The sequence below is a fragment of the Nylanderia fulva genome, unplaced genomic scaffold, assembly GCF_048542155.1.
Source record: "Nylanderia fulva isolate GAGA-0341 unplaced genomic scaffold, ASM4854215v1 Scaffold64, whole genome shotgun sequence".
Classification (NCBI taxonomy): domain Eukaryota; kingdom Metazoa; phylum Arthropoda; class Insecta; order Hymenoptera; family Formicidae; genus Nylanderia; species Nylanderia fulva.
In genome coordinates this window covers 228,252-252,972 of record NW_028190742.1, presented here as the reverse complement: position 1 = coordinate 252,972, position 24,721 = coordinate 228,252, and the positions used below count along the sequence as shown (strand labels likewise).

The window sequence follows — 24,721 nt, the reverse complement described above, 5'->3', positions numbered from 1 at the left end:
AAATGATAAAAAATAATAAATATAGTTTACGAGATATTTTTACGAGATAGAGGGATCAATTAATATAGAGAAAACACAATTATATTTTCAAAAAAATAATGTAAATTGCAATTATAGCAGCTATATATGTTTTTTTACAAACAACTATTTTTACACCATAAAATTATTTTTCTTAATTTATAGCGAAAATTGCGAGAAATCGATTTATTATTTATTACATTTATAAAAAAAATTATTTATTACATTTATAAAAAAATAGTTATATAAAAAATACAGTATAGTTCTATTTAAAAAGGCATATAATCTTCAAATAATTTTAAAAATAAGTACCTATACCTTTGGAAAAGTCAGTAACGCCATCTTTTGTTTCCCTTCAAATCCAATTACTTTTATTTAAAACATTTTGTTGTATGTATAATAAAAAACAAAAAAGTTTAATTTTGAGAATGAGCGATAATTACAATTGAACATCTCTTGTATATACATAAGAGTAGAGATTACACAAACAATGAAAAGAGAATAAAATATAAAATATAAATATAGAAACTATGACATATATGTATGTACATACACAGTCATATAATATATATGTGAAGAAAAATATATATTATATTTTAATTTATAAACAATTATATATAAAAATATGTAACAAAAAAACTTTATCTTAAACGAAAAATATTTTATTAATAAAAGTTCTATAAATAAATTGAAATTAATTGTATATTACAATTTGCTCAATATTCTTGTTCATTATTTTCAAAATTAGAACAACATTAGAAACTTATTCAGAATCATTATTAGTTACTTTAAAAATAAAAAATCGCATTTTAAGAAAAATTGAAGAATATGATTTACACTACAAAGAAAGTTAGACAATCCGGAAATTCAAAAAATTCTGAAATTTTGTATATAAATAGAGTATAGTTCATCCATAACACAAAAGTTTTATGGTAAAAAGATTTCTATATTTAACCACGTAATAAAATTTTAAAAAAGTAATTTCATAATTAATTTAATAATCAAATTATTAATCCTCAAAATTTTTTTTTAATAAAAATTATTTGATTAAATAAAGGCTCCGTTTAAAGTAACAATATATAAACAAGGCTAAAGGAGCAACAAAATCACGATATTAACAATGTAAAAAGTTAATTAAAAACATACATGGATTTATTAAAATGTAAATTAAGTATGATTAAAGTATACATTAAATGAACATAGCGGAAAATCGTGACAGACGTTTCAGTCCTTAGCTGGACTCTCTTCAATGTAAAATAAAATGATACAAAAGTTATACAAATCCGTTAGAAATTAGAAATTAAATATTACAATCATTACAATTAAAAAACGCAGATATTAAGCGCAATAAGGTGAATATTACATTGAAGAGAGTCCAGCTAAGGACTGAAACGTCTGTCACGATTTTCCGCTATGTTCATTTAATGTATACTTTAATCATATTTAATTTACATTTTAATAAATCCATGTATGTTTTTGATTAACTTTTTACATTGTTAATATCGTGATTTTGTTGCTCCTTTAGCCTTGTTTATATATTGTTATTTTTTTTAAATTTTATTAACGGTTAAATAGAGGTGTTATTACTATAAAACTGTCTAAAACCTTTTTTGATACTTTGAATAATTTTCGAGATATATTAAGAAAAGCAAAAAGCCATTCTGCTATGAGGGGTGATTTCAGCTTAGACCGTAATTCAGCATAAAAAATAGTTTTGTTACAGTACCAGATAAACTATAGTCTATTTGTACAAGAAGTTTCACTTATGTTAGTATAACTATCTTATTGTTAGTATCTTAGTACTTATGTTAGTATCACTTATTGTAAGTATAACTATGAAATAAATAAATAAATAAATAAATAAATAAAATTATTTTATTTGAAAAATGTTTACTTTATTAATAGATACAACATGATTCACACTTTTGTGACTTATGAACGATACGGTTTTAATATACCTGTATCTAATATAAAGTGGAAAGTGTATAAGTTAAACTGCGCGCAATTTCTTTGGCACAATCACATTGATCATTGTATCATTTTTAATCTATAGAACATTTTATTGTCCTGCTTGAACAGGCATATATCTTTATAAAAAATATAAATTTCTCACAATGATACATAAACAATGTTCAAGCACAATACTTGAAGACAATACTCAATATATAAATATATAAATTGTAGAAGAATAATAATCTACTTATGTACTATAAGTGTTTATATTTATACTATAAATTAACGTTATATAATAATCCTTATCATCATATAAATATTTAAATTTTATTTTTCTTAATTACTATTTTTCTTTTTTTTAAACGTCTCTTTTCAACTATTATGCACTAATTATACACAATACTTATACAATTTTATTAATTATTCTATAAACAGTATAATATGGGAACACAAAAAAATATATCAGTTATTAAAATACAAATTTAGTAAAAAATATAATCTTAATTGGATGATGCTATTTATGCAAGTTGTAATGTGTAGAATCATAGAATATGTAATAAATAGAAATATATCTAAAAGAGTCGGATTCACATGTGCCATTAAATAAACAATAGATATAATTAAAAATTCAGCTTAGGTAAGACGAGAATAAAAATAAAAAAAACGCTCCTTATAGAAATTTATCACTAGTAACGCCAATTTATCACTTATTTCGAGTACTTAATCACTTATTTCGAGTACTTAAATTCATTATCAGTATTTTAAGTACTCGAAATAAGTAGTTTAATTGGCGTTACTATAGTGATAAATTTCTATAAGGGGTAACAATTACAAAATTATTAAAGATTTTGAAAAACAAAATATATGTATCATACAATAAGGAATATTATATAAGGAATGCGTGATGTCAAATGTTCCGAAATCAATTATAGAATTATAATTCTAAATGAAAGAAATGAAAGAGAAAAGCGCTCTTATGTAGGAAGCATACGTCATTTTGACATTTATTGACATCAGTTTGCTACTTGAGCTGTTTGTGATAATTCACATGATGAAATTTTCTTAGCGACTAAATGCGAAAAATAAATATGTTTTTAAATAACAAAATGTATGTACTGTGCTAAACATATCGTCTATTTTTTGGCGTTTTACGACATCTTCGTCTTCCGAAAATCGCAATGATACAAATGACAACTAACGCTATAAGAACTGCGCTTATTGCCCATACCGCTTTGCTAGTGCTTACTTTAGGTGTGTTATCTTGTGTATCCTCCACATGTGTATCGAAGTTCGATGACGATTTATCCGAGGAACCATTGGTCGGTAAATTTGGGCCAGAATTTTTTACTTTATCTTCTCGAACGTACATGGAAGATTTAGACTCTAAAGATTTTTCTACTTTTGCCTGCATGTTTTTCGTATTACTTGCTATCTTGTTTGGTGATGACGTAGCCTCTGTCGTACTGCTTATCTTGATGATCGGTTGTGACGTCGTAATAAGAGTGTTGATCTCTTGCAAGATATGTTTTTCTAATTCTTCGAGTTCTTTATCCGCTGTTGCTCCAGATTTGTACTCAAACGCTTTTTCATTCTCTTCAATAAATTCTTCTAACGGTGCGAAGTAAGAAAGGAGAGCATCCGCGGTTATATCATCTAAATCTAAAAATTTGTCCAAACTATCTGGCCATTGATTGGCTCCGCCCTGTTGAATCATTTTTCTACAAGCAGACATAAAAATTATTTATAAGTCTTCTTAGAAAATATATTCAATATCTCTTAATATATTTATATTAACTTACATTATATTGCCGTTTAGCAATTTTCCATCAATGTCGTCATATCTGACTTCAGTCGAGTCTACAGTGTATTCATATAATAGGAAAGATACCATTATGCCAAGGATATTGCTGTAATAAATTTTCTACCATTATAAAAATATAGTAAAAAATTATATTACATTTTTCTGTCCATTATACATACATACAAATATATATACATTTAATATACTTACGGAAGATATGGTTTATTCGTAATAATATGAATGTCATCCAAGAAAGTAGGATTATTTGTATCGACAGAAGAGACACCTTCATATTTTTCCCTATAATACAAATAATTATGTTCACGTATTATAAAAATAAACTGTAACAGAAAATTCTGAAAAATGTGTATTAAATAGTATACCTATAATTCCACCAGGACGATACCAAATCCGTAGGATTAGTAATATTTTCCTGAATTGCATTTAATCTCCAAAGATCTGCAGAGTAATAATATGCTAATCGTGGAAGTACATTTAAGGCAGTTATCATCAAAGACACAATCATACGTTGCTCATTATCAACACTATTCATCAAATGAGTATGATTCAACCATGCAGGGCTCGCTGATAATATTCCAAATAATGTTGATATGCCTTCTTCTAATCCTGTAAAATCAAATATTCTTAATATTGAGGTACTCTAGCATTTTGCAAATAATTTCGACATGTATATATATGTATTTAAGCCACTGATGTCACAATTCCAACATGGTCTGTCAGGACTCAGCAGTCTTAAACCAAAATATTTCCTTACCCGAATATCTGTTAATTGTATTAAGAATAGGAGTGCTTTCTACAGTCATTTGATTAAATAGGATTTTCCCCATATCTTCGTGAGCTTTCAAGAAATTCCTCATAGTGGCTTTAGAACAAGTAGACACTCTGAAATATGTCAATTTTATAAAGTGTTATTAAGTTATAAAGAATGTAATAATATAAAAAATTATAATTAACTAAAAAATAAATATATATAAAACTTATTTCAAAAACAAAAAATGTTGTTTTAGATTTTCAAGTATATAAAAAATGTCCTTAATTTTTTTCTATATTAATAAGAATAAGATACATAAATACAGCCAAAACTGCTTTTTTACACCTTTAATTTTATGTAATTTTAGAATCTTAAAACACTAAGTTTATATAAATTATCATAATAATAATATTGTTAGCATAACACAGTTACTGGAAAAAATAATTAAAACAGCATTATGAATAACACGTTATTTCCTTATGTATGTACACATACCTTATTGTACCATCTTGACAAAAATTTAACAATCTGGAAGGACAACTTTGGTTGAATTCGCTTTTATCCCAAAATTCTGCTTGTGGAACTTGTTTAAATAGTATGGAACCCAATTTAGATGCAGTTTTATAGAGAGACTTTCCAAAATATTTCTATAATTTCAATTTATATATTTTTAACAAAATACTATACAATAAAATAATTATAATCTAAGTAAGTTTAATATGAAATACATATAGATCTTGTTTACCTTTTTCCAAAGATTCTTTTTAATATCATAGATTAATTCTGAATGGGGTAGAACATCCGATGAAATATCCGTCCAGTCATATCTTTGTAAACCACCTTTTGTAAATCACACAAATAATTAAGAAATTTCAAGATTCATCAATTGTTATTTGTGTGTTCATAATTTTTATTATATATCTGCTTTTTTGTATATATATATATTATATATTACAAAATAAAAAAAATTAAAAGACATATGAGCTTTAAAAATTGTTTTGATATTAGTTTTTATTATTTATCTGAGATAAAAATTGTTATCTGAGATGTTACATAAACAAAAAAAAATGTTAATATAAACATACAAAAAACGAATTCATTGTAATATACATATAATTGTATCTTACCAAGTAAATAAGCAGGAATTGTGTCATTTATAGTAAATTCATACTTTTGAGCTAAATTTGAACTGATAAATTTTACAATCTTCTTATAAAGATTATTAATTCGACTCCATTCATTATTTATTTTGTTATATCCATCATGGTGTCCTGACAGCATCTCCCAGTATTCCCTAACATTTTTGACACCTATAATCAAATATTTAAATGTTATATATATATAGAGTTTATTAATATACATAATCAACAAAATTTGTTTGCAATATAGATTGTGTGCAAAACGTTTGCTACATATTTTTATCAGCAAAAAGACTGCATTTTATATATAAAACCTGTTTTATCAGATAATAAGAATAAAAAGTTAGAAAAAATGTTACAAATAATCTGCTGACATAATTTGCATAATTACAGCAGATCAGTAGCAGATATCGAACAGGATTTGCACAGAATTATCATAGCAATCTGATGACAAATTGACTGCAGGATTTTCATTTTTCAGTTATTTAAATGGAATAATGACGTAATTGAGTTAAGTTTCTTTGAATAGTTTCTTCGTTGTCAGAAATAGATCAAGTCTGCAAGTCTACTAATAAGATCAAAAGTGTAATAACTATTTATCTATTAATTTAATATCTAATATCTGATACAAGTTAATTATAAAATAAATAATTCCCATTACATTCCATATTTAAGGCTCCTCCCATCAAACACCAAGTAATTGGTATTTGCTGGGCTGGCTCCTTTTGGAAAGGTAGCACAAACGTTATGTTTTCTATGTTATATTTTTTAGATGTTTTGCTGACGTTTTAATGTTATTTAAAAACTGTTTTGATACTTTAAAACGTTTCTGCAACATTTCTGTTAAGTTTTTTGTGCTGTGCGAGGAAGTTTATGCATTATACACTTAATTATCTATGCTATGTATTCTAATCAATGCTGACCGTTTTCCTTTGCAGCTTTAGCAACGAGTGGCAAATTGTTTGAATAATTTGTAACTAGTGGCAGTAATTGATGATGCCAAGCCTTCCAAGCAGTTTGTTTATCCTCGGACTTTCCACTATGTGAGAGCAAATATTCCACATCTAAAAATTCATATAATTATAAATATTATATTATCAATAATATTATATATAATTTATAGACTAAAATAGAATCCTTATATTTATTATACAGTAAAAATAATTATTAATAAAATTATTGTTAAATTTTATATATGATAAGTTAATATAATTATAATAAAATATACCTTCTCGTGAATAGGTCTGCGATTTATTCGTATAACTAATGGTCGATTGTTGCAGTTCCATCAGGCCAGCAAAATGTATAAGCTGTACAATAATTAAAAGTATTTTTAAAATTTTTACTAATAGCATTTAAAATACTAAAAGCTATACAAGCTATAAAAATCTCTTACTTTCTCCCAGTCTTTGTCTTGTAGCAGTGTATCGCCTGGTTTTTTAATTACATCATATTTATATTGAAGAGATGGATCGAGCTGTTCTGTTATTTTATTCCTTGTTTTATTAATTACTTCATTTTTCCACGTTTTGATCGATTCCGCATAACTATTCTGTTGTACTTCCTAAAAAAATAGCAAGACAAATAAATTTAATTTATATACAAGAATTATATATACACAATATATATAATTAATTAAAATAAATTAATTAAAATAAATTTTAATTATATATATATATATATATATATATAATTAATTAAAATAAAAGTGCAAATTGGATATATAGTATATTTACCCATTTTGATAGTGTTTCGTTGGATGGTGACATAATAAACGACCACTGAATATTGGCAGTACTGTAACACGCATCTTCGTAATCCAATTCAATTAATTGTAAGAAAGCTTTGATATCGGCTTCCGAGAGATTGTCATTCAGCGGAAGAGCGATTACGCAGACAATGCAATTAAAAATGATCCATTTTGATAGCATCCCTTTAATCTGCGAATCATTTTTAAATGCTTATATTTATCATACTCGGACTCGGAATAATCACAGCACAGATTACAGAAAGAGTAAGCATATATTTTAACTCATAAACATACAGTTTTAGTAAAATATTCGATATAATATACAATATATATGAAGCAGTTATAAGAATTGCTAAAATCAGCAAAAATCAAGTAATAGATTTTTTTTAATACAAATAATCAAAGAATTATATATATATGATAAAACTAACTTACAAATAACATCCGTTTTTTCTATCTCAAAAAATAAAATATTAAAAATAAAAACGAAAAATTTTTAGTCACACTTAAATTCAGAAATTCACAACTCTCGCTTATGGATGTTCGAATACAACTGATATGATAATAATAAATATTCTTAACAGCACCCGAAAATGTTCAGAGAACATCCTGAGGATGTCCTCTGAATATCCTCTGAATATCTTTCGGATATATTGTGCTATTAGGGATATTAAGCCTTATATCAAAGTCATCCAAAACCATTCTGTTTTATTTCGTAAATACAAGAGAATATCAAAACACGTGTATAGAAAAGCGAAATTTGATGAAATTAAGAATTTCTGATGAGAAATGTGGTTATAGAAACAGAACTTTATTATACTTTATTATTATAAAGTAATCTAAATATACAATGTAAACTTTTATATTACTGGTGATTAATTTGAACATATTATGATTACAGAAAACCAAAAGAGTCTTGTATTTTTTTATAACTGCTCAAAAACATTTTAAGGAGGTAAAAAATTAGTTTTTGGAAAATTGGGATTATTTAATTGTTTTATATGTAAGCAAGCAATATTTTGAATTGAACCAAATGGAAAATTGTGTCCCCATAAAAAATAAAAAACATAATTCAATGGATTAAATTGAAATATCTTATGGGGATAAATCACCTCAAATTATATAAAAATTTAGTGAAATTCAAGTAAAAAAATCTAGAAAAAATATACACATTAGTTCAAAAAAATTGTATTTTCGACTTGTGTTTTTACTACTATACATTCAAATTTCATCAAAATCCGAAGAGATATCCGATAAAGTACGTTTCTTGTCAGCAAAATGCGCGCAATATGACAATAAAACAATAACAGATTTACTCAGAGATTGCTAGCAAATTGTCATCAATTATGTCCACGTATTAGCTTGTAATCTGCCAGAAGAATATATACATTGTGTGTATACACGATGTGCGAAGAGTTCCGAAAATCTAATATTTCAAGAAAAAAGCATTATACAAAAAATGTTTTAGATTAAATTGTTGTGCTCAAAAATTCATTAGCAATTTGAAAGGTTTAATCTTATATAGATAATATTATCAAAATCATATCAAGATCTTAAATTTTTTAAATGAATTACTCTATTTTTTATATAATTCGATTCTTTCCAATATTTTACATAGAAAATTATAAGGATAAGAATGGTCAAACAAAGGAATAGTTTACGAAATAGGATTTGTATTTTAATTCGACATAATCTTACACAAGCTATAAAATATCTCGTAAAATATATTCATTTTGCGATGATCTTATCTCAATACTTTTAAACACAAAATATAATGAGAGGAATTGGTGCACATAAAGAAAATACATAGTGGTTTTTAAGAAAAAATATATAACTGCTACTTGCAAGTTACACATTTTTTTTACAAACAACTACGTGTTTTCTTTAGTTTGTGTAAAGACCAACTGATTCCTTTCCTTATTTTATGCATAAAAGTATCGAGATAAAACCGTCGAAAAAAGGTACACACGAAGTATTTATATTACAGAATAATTTTATAATTTAAAAAATCTTTTATAAATGAGCATTTATGCCACAATTATGTATGCTATGATATAATTACAAAACATTACAAAAAGCGAAATAATCATTATATATCCGTCTCACACATATACTCACGTACAATTAGTTATAAATACTATATATTCAATACATAGAATATTCTTTAGAAGACTAATAAGCATTTAAGAATAAGATTTTTACAATATTTTATAAAATACAACAGTAAAATATTTTTGAAGAAATTGCCTGAGAAAAGTCTGTGTGTGTATATATATATATATATATATATATATATATATATAATCATATATGTATAAATATGTGTGTGTATAATATGTAAACTATGGCCACAAATTTTTTATATCTTGTGACGTCTGTCCGTATATGCAGAAAAAAATAATAAGAATAATTGCCTGCGTTCAGTATAAAAAGCAACTTTACAGGAAAAATGATAAGAATAAAAAAATAATATTAATTCGTGAATCTGATTGGTGCGTACGCTCTTAGATTCAGCTAACAATAAGAGCATACACCAATAACATTCGCGAATTTTACAACAGTTACAAAGCTGCTTTTTCTGCTGAAAGCAGCCATAGTTTCGCATAATTTTTTTAGGATAAATAAAAATTAAAGTTAGAAGAAAGTGCCTATATATAATCATATATAAAATATATGATTATAACATTTTTTTCTCACTTCCTCACTTATACCTCCAAACTTTATTCTTTCTAAAAATCTATATAAATAATATTATTTATACTATTTTTATATAATATTTATATTATTTTTTTTATTATTCTTATCATTTTTCCTGTAGATACCAACAAAGATTATTCAAGAGAAAAGAAACATATATATGGACATATTTTATATAATATAATATTTATATTTATATTTGTTTATGTTCGGAATCTTTATTTCTCAAGTAGACATTAAATAAATAAAATAAATTCAAGCAAAGAAAAAATATTAATAAATTGGAATTATATAATAATTAAACTTTTGTGTGATAATTCTAATTTATATGATTATACATCTGAAAGTATATTAAATGATATGTTATAATGAAAAAAAACTCCCCAAAAAATCCATATATTTATGTTATAAATATGTATATACATATAAATTTATATAAAATATTTTTATATGAAAAGATATAATTTTATATAATTAAATATAATTATAAATTGTTAAATAAATAATAAAATTTAAATAGTTTAAATTTATAAAACTCACAATTTTATTTATATAAAAATTCCTCTCTTATTTATATATTTCAAGTATAGACGTGAAAAACAATTAATTTATTCGGATATTTGACTGTCTAATTTTAAACAATATCGGTTAAGACCTGAATTCTTTATTTATGTTAAGATTGTATCAGAAAATTAAACTGACAGAAAAATATATTACATTTTTAATGTTACTAGCTGCATTTTTTACAGGCCTTATTATACACTCTTATAAAAAATTTGATTACAAGATAGATAACAGCAGTAAACGATCAGAATAAACTATAATATAATTCAATATTATAATGTTTATTAAAAAAAAAAACATGACAATCATCTGCTGTTCAGATGATGTCATTTGTACAAATGTGACTAATATTCGCCGTTAAAATGACGTGTCTCTGCTATTTGAAATTCTTTATCTTGATATAATATATATGTGTGTGTGTGTGTGTGTGTGTGTGTGTGATTTTAATATAATATATAACATAATTACAATATAATAAAACTTCATATATAACAATATACATATTATTATGTATAAAATACAATTCAATAATCACATTTTATATATATATATATAATTGTATATATAATAAGTTATATCGTATACCGTAAGTTATACATTTATTGTATTGTATATATTTTCACTAGCATCTCATATATTTAAAATTATACCTAAAAATATCTGCCTGACTATATATAATTATATATATACATATAAAACAGATAAATATCAAAAGCATTATATACAATATATATATATATATATATATATATATATAAATACATATATATACGATATAATTATCATATATATTATATGATTATTTTTCTTCTAGAGCTGAGAGATAGATCAGTGATAAATCAGAAGTGACATTTGACTTCATAAATGATCAATTTATTAAAAGAAAGAGACATTGACCTTTGCATAGAGCAGTGTGTTTCTTAACCGGTGTTCTTAAACTTGTTACAACTGTTCCGCGAAATTATGAAAGTACGACGTACCTACCTAAAAAAAACCTACTATAATTTTTCTATTTTTATAAATATTATTTTTTTTAATTTAAATTAAAAATTTTTTACTGTTATATAATCTATACTGCATAATTTTTAATAAAAAATATATTCATACATATTTTTGTTATTAGTTTTATAAACTTAATGATTTTGGTGTTCCGCAAATTTTTCTTATAAAAAGAACCACTGGTATAAAGAGACAAGAAAAATAATAATAAGATATATCACAGATGGACAGAAAATAATTTAATACTATTATAATCTTTGATAATATAAATTAATATATATAGCTAAACCGCGTCGTATCCCTAAATTGTTTATATTCTTCTGTACATTCACTCCTATATTCCTAAATTCTTTTAAATCCTCAACACATTTTTCTATGCTGCATTATGATCATTTGTCGTTTGACATACATAAAATATAATTATGTGTAATTATATGTGTAAAATAAAAATATTATTGTGCATTTCGAGTTATAAACAATTGAAAATCAAAGGTTTTTCGCAAACTAAGTCTTGTGGAAATAAAATATTAATAAAACCACATTCTTCAATTAATTTCAAATATATAGCATTTTACTTTCATAAAATTTTAATTTAAGGTTTAATTATAAAGATACATGATGGTAAAAATTGGGAACATGCAAAAAATGTTGGCTTTCCTCGACATTTTTGCTCAGAAAAAATAATTTCCAAATAACGAGATCTACTTGTATATTTTCGGTGTGACACTTATTTATGTCAGACACCCTGTATATATATCAAAATAATAGCAGAAAGTGAAGAAAGGTATTTTTAAAAATGTAAAAAAGAAAGAAAATCCGAAATTTTATTAAGAATAGGAAGATTGTTTAGAGTACAAATTAAAAATAAGAGATTTATTATAATAAATTGTTTATTATTTTTCGCCGACAAACTGACAAATTTTGATTATTAATTGTACAACGTTCGACCATCGGTTCTGGTCCTTATCAAGTGCTATGATTTCTATATACACGATGAGATTTTGACTGTTGTTATTTAGTCATATTATAAATGTTCGGTAGACCGACTTTGTAAAGCGCCAACACATATATATCAACAAATTTATTATAACTGTGTGTAAATATATAAACAAAATGAGGGATTTTGAGAAATTATGTATATACAATTATAATGTGTAAAACAAAAGAACAGTTAATATAAATTCAATTTTAATGCTTTCATGGTGAAGCTCACGTAAAAGAAAGGGAAAAATAATAACAAAAGCTCTTTATCTCATTTGTTTTTCGTTTTTTAGAAAAAAGATGAATATTCTATTCATTTTTGTCAATAATATTTTTATGCTCTTTATATTTTGAATTTGCTCCCAATTTTTATAAAAGCAGGTAATTTTACTTTAAGGCACAACATAAGAAATTGTAATTGAGTCGATACCCAGCTAGCCAAGAGTGATAAAATCACGTTTCGTTAAAGCTTTTCGGCAAAGTTTGCTTTAATTTTAACAACAATTTTCTGGCAAACATTTGCCTTGCTTCGTCTTGTCTAAATATTTCGAACAAATTAACGGCAAAACTTTTCGTTATATGATGCTGCAATTAACAGAGAAAAGTTTGTTCGTAAATTTTACTTATAGAAGAGAGCAAATGATGGTATCATGGTGAAATACAAACTTTACGTCAATAATAGCAAATCTTGTGATACACGATATAAAGCAAATTTGTGACAAAAACAGAGCAAATCTTGCCATGCACGGTATAACAAACAATTTACGAAAAAAATAGAGCAAAGTTAACTCTGATACGATAAGACGCAATATTCATGCAAATAACAGAGCAAACCTTGCTGTGCATGGCGTGATAACAAATTTGTGGCAAAAATAGAGCAAAGATTTGTTCTGGCATGATGAGACGCAAAATTTACGCAAATAACAGAGCAAACCTTGCCGTGCATGGCGTAGTCATGTGTCACATACGTTTGCGCGCTTTTAATGCGCGTTACTACGTTTGCGCGAATTTTTGTCCTGTAACCTCCAGCACTGTTCCCGCGTTCTTCTAAATTCAACCACCGTGAGTGCTACCATACGTGCCGCAAGGTTATCACAGAGGTTATAATTCTAGAAGCTTCCCACATTTTTGAGACGAGCTTCCAAGTTCTAAGTGCTGCAAGGTATCGCAGAGGATTAGAAGATTTTTCAGGCAAGTATGAAATCAGTTAAATATTCTGTTTCGCGTAAATCTTTCCACCGGTTGTCTGCGAGACAACGAAGGCGAATTACTTTGGAAATCAAAAATACTTTACATTCAAATGTTTCACAAGATCCTGTTACGCACAAACAGTTGGATAATGCTGCTTCCTTTCACGTTGTTGATTCTTTTCGGACAGACAATAAAGTTTCTTTTACGGACAATATAGTATTAGATATATTCGTACTATTGTATATATATTTCAGGTGTTGCTGTTATTATTAGTTGAGAACTCCCAAGACGAAATTAATGGTGTTCAACTTGGCTCAGCGTCCAATAACATCGTCAAGAAATAAAAATCGTTTCCGTTATTCAATAATTAGATATATCACCGTTAAGGCCTGAAAAACTCAATCAATCAGATGTCGCAGATAAACTGACAGAACATCTTTTTTTTCGCTATTAGACAATAATGCGTTACTTCACGCGTATTTAGGCGGCGGGAAAATTGATGCTATTTATTGCAGAATTATAATGGCTTTAATATAATTAACATATATAGTTAAATTAAAATCTTGATACTACAGTCATTTGTCATGTTTAAATTTTTAATCTCTTTTCAAATATAATAATTATAGACAAATATATATCTACAGACAGTATATTTATATTTATATAGATAATATATTTATATTTGTCTATAATTATTATATTTGAAAAGAGATTAAAAATCTAAACATGTTACGAATAATTCTAAGGCTCAAGATTTTAAATTAACTATGTTGATTATATTAAGGTGCGTACAGACTTGCAACAGAACATCGTAACGTAACGCCGTTGCGTGACATCGACGCAATGTATGGACAGTACCTCGCACCGAACATTTAAGCGTTACGGGGTATTGTCCATGCATTTCGTCGGTGTTACGCGACGGTGTTACGTTACGATGTTCTGTTGTAAGTCTGTACGCACCTTTAAGGTCATTATATAATTCTGCAATAGATGGTGTCAATCTTCCCGCCGTCTAAATACGCGTGAAGCAAAGCACAATTGTCTAAGGCCGATATTACATTCATACTACAAAATGATGGTGGTCGGACGTAACGATTGAATATTAGATAGAAACTTTAGAAATTCTCTATTCGTTAACCAATTGCTACGTTCGACAAACTCGTCGTACGATATATGTAATATCATTATAATAGCGAAAGAAAAGGTAGCTTCGGTCAGTTCCTTTCGTGACGCCGATTGATCGAGTTTTTCAGGATTGAGCAGTGATATATATACTAATTAAATAGCGGTCTATATATATATATATATATATATATATATACATATAAAACGCTTATGTCTTTATATATATGATTATAAATTATAGATATCCGATTTTTTAAAAATAAAAATTTGAAGATAAATATATGGAAATAAATATAAAACATTTTTGATAATAGAAACTTTAAAAAAATTGCTCAAGTATTATCCCTCTATTTAGAGAGATTAATATATAGTATTATTAAATTTGATATAATCAAATATATAAGCAAATTTGTAGCAAGAACAGAGCAAAGGTTTTAACAGTGCGGATTGTAATTAATAATAAAATAATGAGCTCATTAAAAGGACTTTAATAGCATTATTTAAATTTTATATAAATAAATAAATATAAAAATAATTAAAATTCTATATATTTTTTATTAATATTAATAATAATAATAAAATATAAAGAAAATTTAATTATTTTTATCTATTTATATAAAATTTAATATACTATTAATTAAAATCTTTTTAATGAGCTCATTAATTCATTAAATTATTATATTAATTACAATCCGCACTGTTACGACAACCTTTGCTTTGTTCTTGCTATAATTTGCTATTAAAGTCATGCACAGCAAAGTTTGCTTTGTTATTTGCGTGAATTTTGCGTCTCATTGTGTCAGAGCAAACTTTGCCCTGTTCTTGCCACAAATTTGCTATCACATCGTGCACGGCAAGGTTTGCTTTGTTATTTGCGTGAATTTTGCGTCTTATAGTGCCAGATCAAACCTTGCCCTATTCTTGCCACAAATTTGCTATCATGACGCGCACGGCAAAGCTTGCTCTGTTATTTACGTGAATTTTGCGTCACGCTGTTGTGACAAACCTTGCCAGCAAAAGCTCAGCTTAATACGGACACACCTTGTTGCAATTTTGCTACAAAGGCCTGCTCGAGTTTGCCGCAATCTTTGTGCAAAGTTTGTATCATTTTGCTAGCTGGGTATATATATATATATATATATATATATATATATAGATAAGATAGACAAGAAAAAATTAAAACTGATAAAATTAAAAAATTTTGCTGTTAGTCATGTTCTGCAAACTAATCGACAATTAAAAGATAATGAAAGTTTAATTATTGAAATAGACTAATGTCCTAATTTTCTACTAATAAGGTTTTAATAACTTAATCGGCGATTAACGTGCAGGATGATAATAATATTAAAATTAAAAAATATTCTATAATTAAATAAATATGCTATAATTTTGTCGTTAAAAATTTCATATTATTTTGCAATTAATTATAACATTATTAACCTAACATTGATAGAAACAAGTAGAAATAAGACCATTGTACGTAAAAGTTTTAATAAGACCATAAATAAATCGAAATAAAATAAAAACTATAAATAAAGACCATAAATAAATTAATTCAGATAAATTCCTAATACGAAAAAAATTTTCATAACAAGAAAATAACAAAAAACAAAATTATTCCGCGCGCGCGCGCGCGATCGGAAACATTTCCGAATAAATATATATAATAACTACAGATTAAACGTTCTCACAATATAATAAGAATGTTTGACTGTGATGTATTGATTGGTTTGTTTTTGACTTTATACTATTACAACTAAAATGTTTTCACATGTTATGATCTAAAGAGATGTATTATTTTGTCTTAGCTATACAATATGGATATGAATGTTCTTATTGAATGAAATCAATTTGTAAATAGAAAACAAAACAAATTGATTTGTGTATGTATATATACATATTTTTGTACAACCAGTACAAAATAATATCAAAAACGCTTGAAAATATCTAATTTTTTCTTTGCTTTTTTTAAATATTTATTTAATATAGAATAATTAAATGTATTTTCTCGTAATGTTTCGTAAATAAACAATACAGAATCGAAACAAGTTTAACGGGGTGATCGATCTTTTAGAGAATATAAGTGCCTCCCCACAGGACGCCTAAAAAGCGATTTAAAAAAATGTCTTTCTGATATATTTAAAATTTTTGTATTTGAACTTATATCATTGAATTAAATTAAATAATTAAATAACCAATTCGTCTACACGCGTTTCGTTTTTATTTCCGTTCGAATCATGACTTAACGTCTTTCCTTCTTATGTCGATAAAGTCAAAAATTTCCATTAATAAATTATGCATTGCATGCAAATGCAAAAATAACATTTTCTACAATAATTATTGTGATTCATTGATAATTATTTTGTAAAATTTCTATCTAGAATATTTCGATGTTTTCAAAGATTTTTTTTGAAAATAAGTACGAAAAATATTTGTAAACAATATATATAAACACGTGATATTGATTGAACACGCATGATGTATATTATGTATAACAATTAAGAAATATATATTATAATGAACGTGAATACGATTCACAAGTATACTATTAAATAATCTGTTATCAATTTTGACATTCACAAATCGATTTTTGAGAACAAAATTAAATTTAAAAAATTAGAAAAATAATCGAACACTAAATTTTATTTTAGCGACACTTTTTTGCAATTTTTATTAGTTAAAAATGCAACGAGTACGTTTACAAATTGCAAAGCAAAAAAAGGAAAGACAAAAAACGTGAAAAAGACGCAAATAAAAAATTTACTGTATTTACCTTTAATAAAATCGAGCGTTATTACGCTCGATTTTTGACGGCTCGCACAAACACTATATATATATGAACAAATTGAAAACGGTGTATGACAAAATGCGAATGAGACGAAACTAACAATGATACATCGACTGCAGAGATCAAACTGATTGTCTGGCACAAAAGATTGTCTCACGATGGTCAAAGTTCATCAAGTAATTATATTTTAAGAAAGAGTCCACCGAGATCGGACTCGCGTGTGCGCTTAAAGGTTGGCAATGTGTAACACTGCGTTATCAAAATGCCCGGACCTTGACGTCAGGCCGTACACGTCTGCCGTGTGACTGACTACTATTTATGCCAAGGCTCGGTAGAGCCAAGTTGTAATCGATCGAAATTCCATCGCATCACGCCACTATTTTCAACGTCAGTGCATGACGAGGCGTATCTGCCATATCTGGCATACCCATTCGATCGTCACTTGCTACCCGCATCAGAGAGAAGACTGAGAAACGGACATACCGATCGTTCTCTTTTCATAAAATACTTTCTACATATACCTATCAGAGACCTTCTAATAAATTACACAACATGAGATATCTTTTGATTGGTCCGCCATTTTTCGTAAACTCCCGCTCATATTTGAATTCTCATTATTTTGTATACTCAGATTATTCACATTCTTTTTCTCTATATATTACTGCTTTATTTAACAAATTATGTATCATTTTTTCAAAGTTTATACTTGAAAAGGACCACAACCATATGGTCGAAACGTTGTAATTCTTCCTATTGATGTCGACTGTCGACACAGTATGGCAAAACCAATAAAATTTTTCAAAATTATAAAATTATTGCAGTAAAGCTATACAAATATATTACTATAAAAATATTACCGTTAATATACAATTCTTTCTTAAAAATATCTTATAAATTACCAAATAATATTGTATAATTATTGTATTGTGCTGATATATGTATGTATTAACGGTATGTAGTTTTTTTTAATAATTTATTTTATTCATTATATATATCATATTTACTATATATTTTTTAATTATATATATATATATATATATATGAGGAGAAAAGATGCCTGTGAATTCTTTTGAGGAAGGCTCTTTAAATGCGGGCAAGATTGTTCATATGAACTGAATAATACTAGCGTAAGCAATGATTCAAACAGTATAAAAAGCAAATTCTCTTTTACAATAATAAAAAATATATATGAATTATGGTACATATAAATACAGATAATATTATTATAAAATATTTTATAATATAAATATATTTGATATTTTTATTTCTAATGTAATTACATTAAATTTAAATTTAAAAAATTAAGATTTTAGGAAAAATTCATTTACAAATAACAATAAAAAGAATTCGTTTTATGAATGATTTCAAAACAGATAATATATATTTCTCGAAAAGAGAAATTTTTTGTTTCTGATGAAGTTTGGAATCAATTTTTAAGATTCATAACTTATGAAAGATCTTATAAAAGGGTAGCTGGACATAACAAAAATTGGTGCAAAAAAGAAAAAATAAAAAATGTAAAAATTTTGATAAAAGAAAGAGAAAAAGAAAATTTAACCTACTGTAATGCCGATTAATATTTTATGATTTTTAAAAATTAATTATATAATTATAATATATATATATATATATATATATATATATATATATATATATTCTTTTTCTCTCTTTCTTTTATCAAAACTTTTACATTTTTTATTTTTTATTTTTTGCGTTAATTGTTATTTGTAAATGAATTTTTCCTAAAATTTTAATTTTTTAAATTTAAATTTAATGTAATTACATTTGAAATAAAAATATCAAATATATTTGTATTATAAAATATTTTATAATAATATTATCTGTATTTATATGTACCATAATTCATATATATTTTTTATTATTGTAAAAGAGAATTTGCTTTTTATACTGTTTGAATCATTGCTTACGCTAGTATTATTCAGTTCATATGAACAATCTTGCCCGCATTTAAAGAGCCTTCCTCAAAAGAATTCACAGGTATCTTTTCTCCTCATATCTTTGGCCCATAATTCATAGTCTGATCTTATATTTAAGATCGTCTCAGGACGGGTTCATAATAGGTGATTTAAGGGTCGGCAGGCGACATGGTGGAGACGCCTATCGGCCGGCCGGGAATTAGAGATTCTTATATTCCAGATATTAGCGAAACTACTGAATGAATCTTATTAAATTTATGATATTCTTAATCAGTAAGCTCAAATGCAGTCCGCCAAAGAGTTATTTATTGAAAAAAAGATGAAAATAAAATTTATAATATAACTTGAAGGAATGCGCAGCTAGTAACGGGTAAGGTTGGGTTAGCCAGGAGTCCGTATTTTATTTATTATAAATTTTTCAGAGCAAAAATGCAAAATCCGACTCTTTGGCGGACTACTTTATTATATCAAGAATATATTAAAAAAAAAAAAAACCAAAGTTATGTCACTTATTTTATGAAATATCTGGACGATAAGATTCTCACTAGATTCATAAGGAGCAGGGGAAATTTCCGTGGTAACATACTGACAGCTAACAGCTTGACAAAGAGAGACTATCATTCTGTCCTTGTCTCTCTTACATCGCATATGTAGTAACATCCATGTAGACACAAACACTAATGCGTTGAACGAATTTTTGCATCTTTAGATCAAGATATCTAAAAAACGTGACGTGATACGCAATTTTTGCGGCCGAATTTGTAATCGGCATGAAAAAAATCTACAAAAATACGCTTTGGAAATCTTCGAACCTGAAAAAAGTCATTTTTTGTCGACCAGTGTTATTGATTGAAGCATAGCACAAACTGAACATTTTATATTGTATACATTGTCTGCATAATATTTTACTTATTTATAAAATATATAATATATAAGTTTATATATATGCACACACATAGATATGACAATAGCGTTATCGTGATTTTTTTCGATTATTGAAGTTATATTGTATAATCTCTCTCTTATCTCTTTCTCTCTGCTACATAAACACTATTATAACGTAAAAGAACTTACGAGTAACGTATGATGGCTCAATGCAATAATATTCAATCACGTAAAAAACTTGAGTTCAAATATATCAATATCAATTTTTTTACAATATATTAGAATATAGAAAAATTATAGAAATATAAGGCGATAAACTTGAAAATTTTTAAATATTGAAAATATTTTAATCATTTTTACAATTACATACACTATATATATATATAAATGCAAAATAAGTCCGTAAATAAATTTATCAAGTAATAAATCCGTTGCATGCTTGCAGCTACATATGCACACACAAATAGCTGGTATGTTGATTTTTATTAAAAATTTATTTTCTGTATTATTTTGCATTTATATAGTGTGTATGTGGGTGTGTGTGTGTGTGTGTGTGTGTGTGTGTGTGTGTGTGCGCACGCGCGCGTGTAGTAAAAATATTTTCAATATATTTATAAAATTTTTATTGCCGAAATATATTTTTTTATCATTTCTCTGTATTCCAATATATTATTAAAAAATTGATATTGATATATTTGAACTCTAATAATTTACTGGGTGATACATACTGAACATCCTTTGCATTGATCAATATTACTCGACATAAGTTCTTTTATATGTTATAAGTATTTATGGAGCAAATTATACAATAATATCAATAATAGAAAAGAAATCAAGAATAACCAACGCATATTCGTCAATCTACGATTGCTATACAAGCTAATAATAATTTATATTCGTTCTCTTATTCTTGTCTCTCGAAAAAGTATAAGCAATAAATTATCAAATCTAACAAGTACCCGTGTCTAACATTGTAGACTAATTTACTTTCAATTATGCTACTGTTATTATTTATCATTAGACAATTATAAAACATATATATATAGCACTACAAATTATATATGTATATGTTTTATAATTTATTTTATATTTTATTATTTGACAAGTTAAATCTCTCTGAATCATAATTTGCGCTTACATCTTAAAGACGAAATGCTGTAACTCTCTGATATTCCAATCTGTATTTTTGAAAAGGACCACATCCCGTATGGTCGAAACGTTAAAATAAATATATATACAACTTTAATTTGAGGCCAGTGTAGTCAGACCAAATCTATAACCTCTGTTTTATAATTGTCTAATGATAAATAATAACAGTAGCATATATAATTGAGAGTAAATTAGTATATTTTATATATATATATATTTATATATAAATAATATATCCACATATGTGCATAAGCATATATAAAATTTACAAAAATGGGTGTTTATTAGTCTTGCTACGTTACTGCTTTCTGCTACGGAAGGCCAGAAAGCATTTTTAGGCGGCATCTCGCGTATACCGGCACGGTAGAGGAACAAGGAGAACACGTGATTATCGGTCCTTGTCTCTCTTACGTGCGTCCGCGTGAGCGATGCAGTGGTGTATGTACGTGTACAGACATACACCACTACATAAAACCCGAGAATTGGTTTCTCGGCGTTGGCAACACTGAAACCGGAGTTTCGCGTTGTCACCGCACGAGGTCTCCAATATCAATTCGGAGTTTGCCTGGGTGTACTGCCGACCCTTAAGCCCGTGGCACATAAAAAAACGTAAGCAGTAAGACTAAGGGCCTGAGCAGAATGGCTGACTTATAACCTTAAAACACTGTTTTATGCCCTAAGTCTTTGTCTTAGGTAACGCACAATACTGTGTTAATGTGTCCTGTCTTGTGTAGTATACGCGACGTTTTAAGGAATAAACGTAAAACGTATGTATATGTATAAACACAAATAACAATTCTATTATACAATTAATAATGAATATTTTATAAATAGTTATGACATAATACATTTTAAACTTATAAATATGTAATAATAATATTTCATATTCGAAATATATTTCAATAACTGTGAATATAACCTAACTTTTTTGTTCAAAGAAATTTATCTAATGTACTTATAAATAAAATGTTCTATTAAATTAAATATTATTTGATTTAATAGTATTATATATGTTTAAAAATCTTGTTAATTATTTTTGTATAACATTTAACAAAATCTATATGTATGTATACATATATTATCTAATGTTATCTATATCCTTTTATTAATTCCTTTTAGTTAAAATGGAAGATCATCACTATTGTGAACCTAATAATACATATTATACAGACAATAAAGTGTCAAATGAAAATGAAAATAATATTTCTATAGAAGAAAAAGATGGTGATGCTTTTCTAATTGAATTATATAGAGAACGTCCATTTCTGTACAATAAAGGACACAAAGATTTTAAAAATATAATAATTAAAGATAATGCTTGGAAAGAAATTTCTAAAATAATGCAAAATAAAAATTATGGTAAATATCAAATATTTTTTATTAATATTTCTTATTATGTCTTATTACTAATATATTATGCTAATTATAATGATAAAATCTCAACATTTTTACAGGCAACTTTTATACACCTGATTATTGTCAAACTAGATGCACATCTTTTAGAAATCAATATAATCGTGAGAAACGAATAATAGATAGTCAATATAAGAGTGGAAGTGGTGCTTCAACTCATAAACCCTTTACATTTTATACGCAATTATCTTTTCTTGACAATTATATCAAGAGACGAAGGTTTATAATGATAATTGCTTGAAAATCCACATTTTAATTGTATAATATGTATATATACTTATATATTCTTATATTTTCAGAACATGCAGTAATATAAAAGCAAATAAAACTTCAACATCTACATCATCTTTAGAACTATCAACAGAAATTCCACAATCTAGTTCGAATGAAGTATTTGATACCAAAGAAAAATCAAGTCATTCTATGCACGAAACAGAAGATAATAATTTTAATGGTGAAAATAAAGAAAATATTTTAGAAGATACTCTTGAAGCACATGTAACACATAAACGCAACATTGACAAAGATTCACAATTATATGTATTACATACAAAACCTAAATCTAAAAAAAGTAAAGTCGATGAAACAAAGGAATTAGAAAATGTATTTACATCGGTTAGCCAGAAAATCATCAATGTTTTAGATAACAAACGTGAAAACAATAATGAAGATGAAGCATTTACACAATTTATTGTTATAAGTCTACTTATAACCTTAATAAATAATTAAGGTTATAAGTCAGCCATTCTGCTCAGGCCCTTAAGGGTCGACAGGTCGGTCGGCCAAACTCCGAATTGATGTTGGAGACCTCGCGCGGTGACAACGCGAAACTCCGATTTCAGTGTTGCCAACGCCGAGAAACCAATTCTCGGGTTTTATGTAGTGGTGCATGTCTGTACACGTACATACACCATTGCATTGCTCACGCGGACGCACCGTAGAGAGACAAGGACCGATAATCACGTGTTCTCCTTCTTCCTCTACCGTGCCGGTATACGCGAGATGCCGCCTGAAAATGCTTTCTGGCCTTCCGTAGCAGAAGGCAGTAGCGTAGCAAGGCTAATAAGTACCTACTTTTTATAAATTTTATATATCCTTATGCACATATGTGCGTATATATATATATATATATATATATATATATATATATATATATTATATAAGGGATATGTTGATTATTCTTGATTTCTTTTTGATTATTGATGCTATTGTATAATTTGCTCCAATAACTTGTAACGTGAAAGAACGTACCGTTGAGTAATATATAATCGATCAATGCAAGGATGTTCAGTATATCATCCAGTAAATTAGAGTTCAAATATATCAATATCAATTTTTTTATAATACAATATATATATATATATATATATATATATATATTGGAATATAGAAAAATGATAAAATATATTTCGGCGATTTAAAAATTTTTTAATATATTGAAAATATTTTTACTACATATATATAAGTGTAAAATAATTCAGAAAATAAATTTAATAAAAATCTACATACCAGCTGTGTGCATGTGTGCAATTGATTTATTGAAATTTATTTACGGAAGT

At 26.4% G+C, this 24,721-nt stretch overlaps 2 protein-coding genes and 1 long non-coding RNA gene across 4 annotated transcripts; 2 read left to right on the top strand and 1 right to left on the bottom strand.

Moving 5' to 3' along the window:
* Nucleotides 1-1,875: 1,875 nt before the first annotated feature.
* On the bottom strand, nucleotides 1,876-18,257 carry LOC114929586 (angiotensin-converting enzyme). The gene is made up of 13 exons (XM_029301161.2): nucleotides 17,764-18,257; nucleotides 7,420-7,623; nucleotides 7,080-7,247; nucleotides 6,912-6,993; nucleotides 6,607-6,747; nucleotides 5,672-5,854; nucleotides 5,290-5,384; nucleotides 5,040-5,191; nucleotides 4,548-4,675; nucleotides 4,156-4,399; nucleotides 3,983-4,072; nucleotides 3,771-3,878; nucleotides 1,876-3,689 (listed from the first exon to the last, which is right to left on the bottom strand). Exons 2-13 carry the CDS (start codon nucleotides 7,612-7,614, stop codon nucleotides 3,092-3,094), a joined length of 2,184 nt encoding a protein of 727 aa, XP_029156994.2. The 5' UTR covers nucleotides 7,615-7,623; nucleotides 17,764-18,257; the 3' UTR covers nucleotides 1,876-3,091.
* Nucleotides 13,110-15,268, top strand: LOC146720672 (uncharacterized). The gene is made up of 2 exons (XR_014925977.1): nucleotides 13,110-13,865; nucleotides 14,120-15,268. It is a non-coding gene; the product is annotated as an uncharacterized LOC146720672 (long non-coding RNA).
* A 3,779-nt stretch (nucleotides 18,258-22,036) lies between the features above and the next one.
* LOC146720671 (uncharacterized) lies at nucleotides 22,037-24,493 on the top strand. 2 transcript variants are annotated; one of them, XM_085488150.1, is made up of 5 exons: nucleotides 22,037-22,516; nucleotides 22,869-23,108; nucleotides 23,204-23,381; nucleotides 23,462-23,855; nucleotides 23,893-24,493. In XM_085488150.1, the coding sequence occupies exons 2-5, from the start codon at nucleotides 22,874-22,876 to the stop codon at nucleotides 23,923-23,925; spliced, it is 840 nt and encodes a 279-aa protein (XP_085344276.1). In that variant the 5' UTR covers nucleotides 22,037-22,516; nucleotides 22,869-22,873; the 3' UTR covers nucleotides 23,926-24,493. The 2 variants fall into 2 exon arrangements, with proteins under 2 accessions (XP_085344276.1, XP_085344275.1); XM_085488149.1 differs by having other exon boundaries at nucleotides 23,462-24,493.
* The last annotated feature ends 228 nt before the right edge of the window (nucleotides 24,494-24,721 follow it).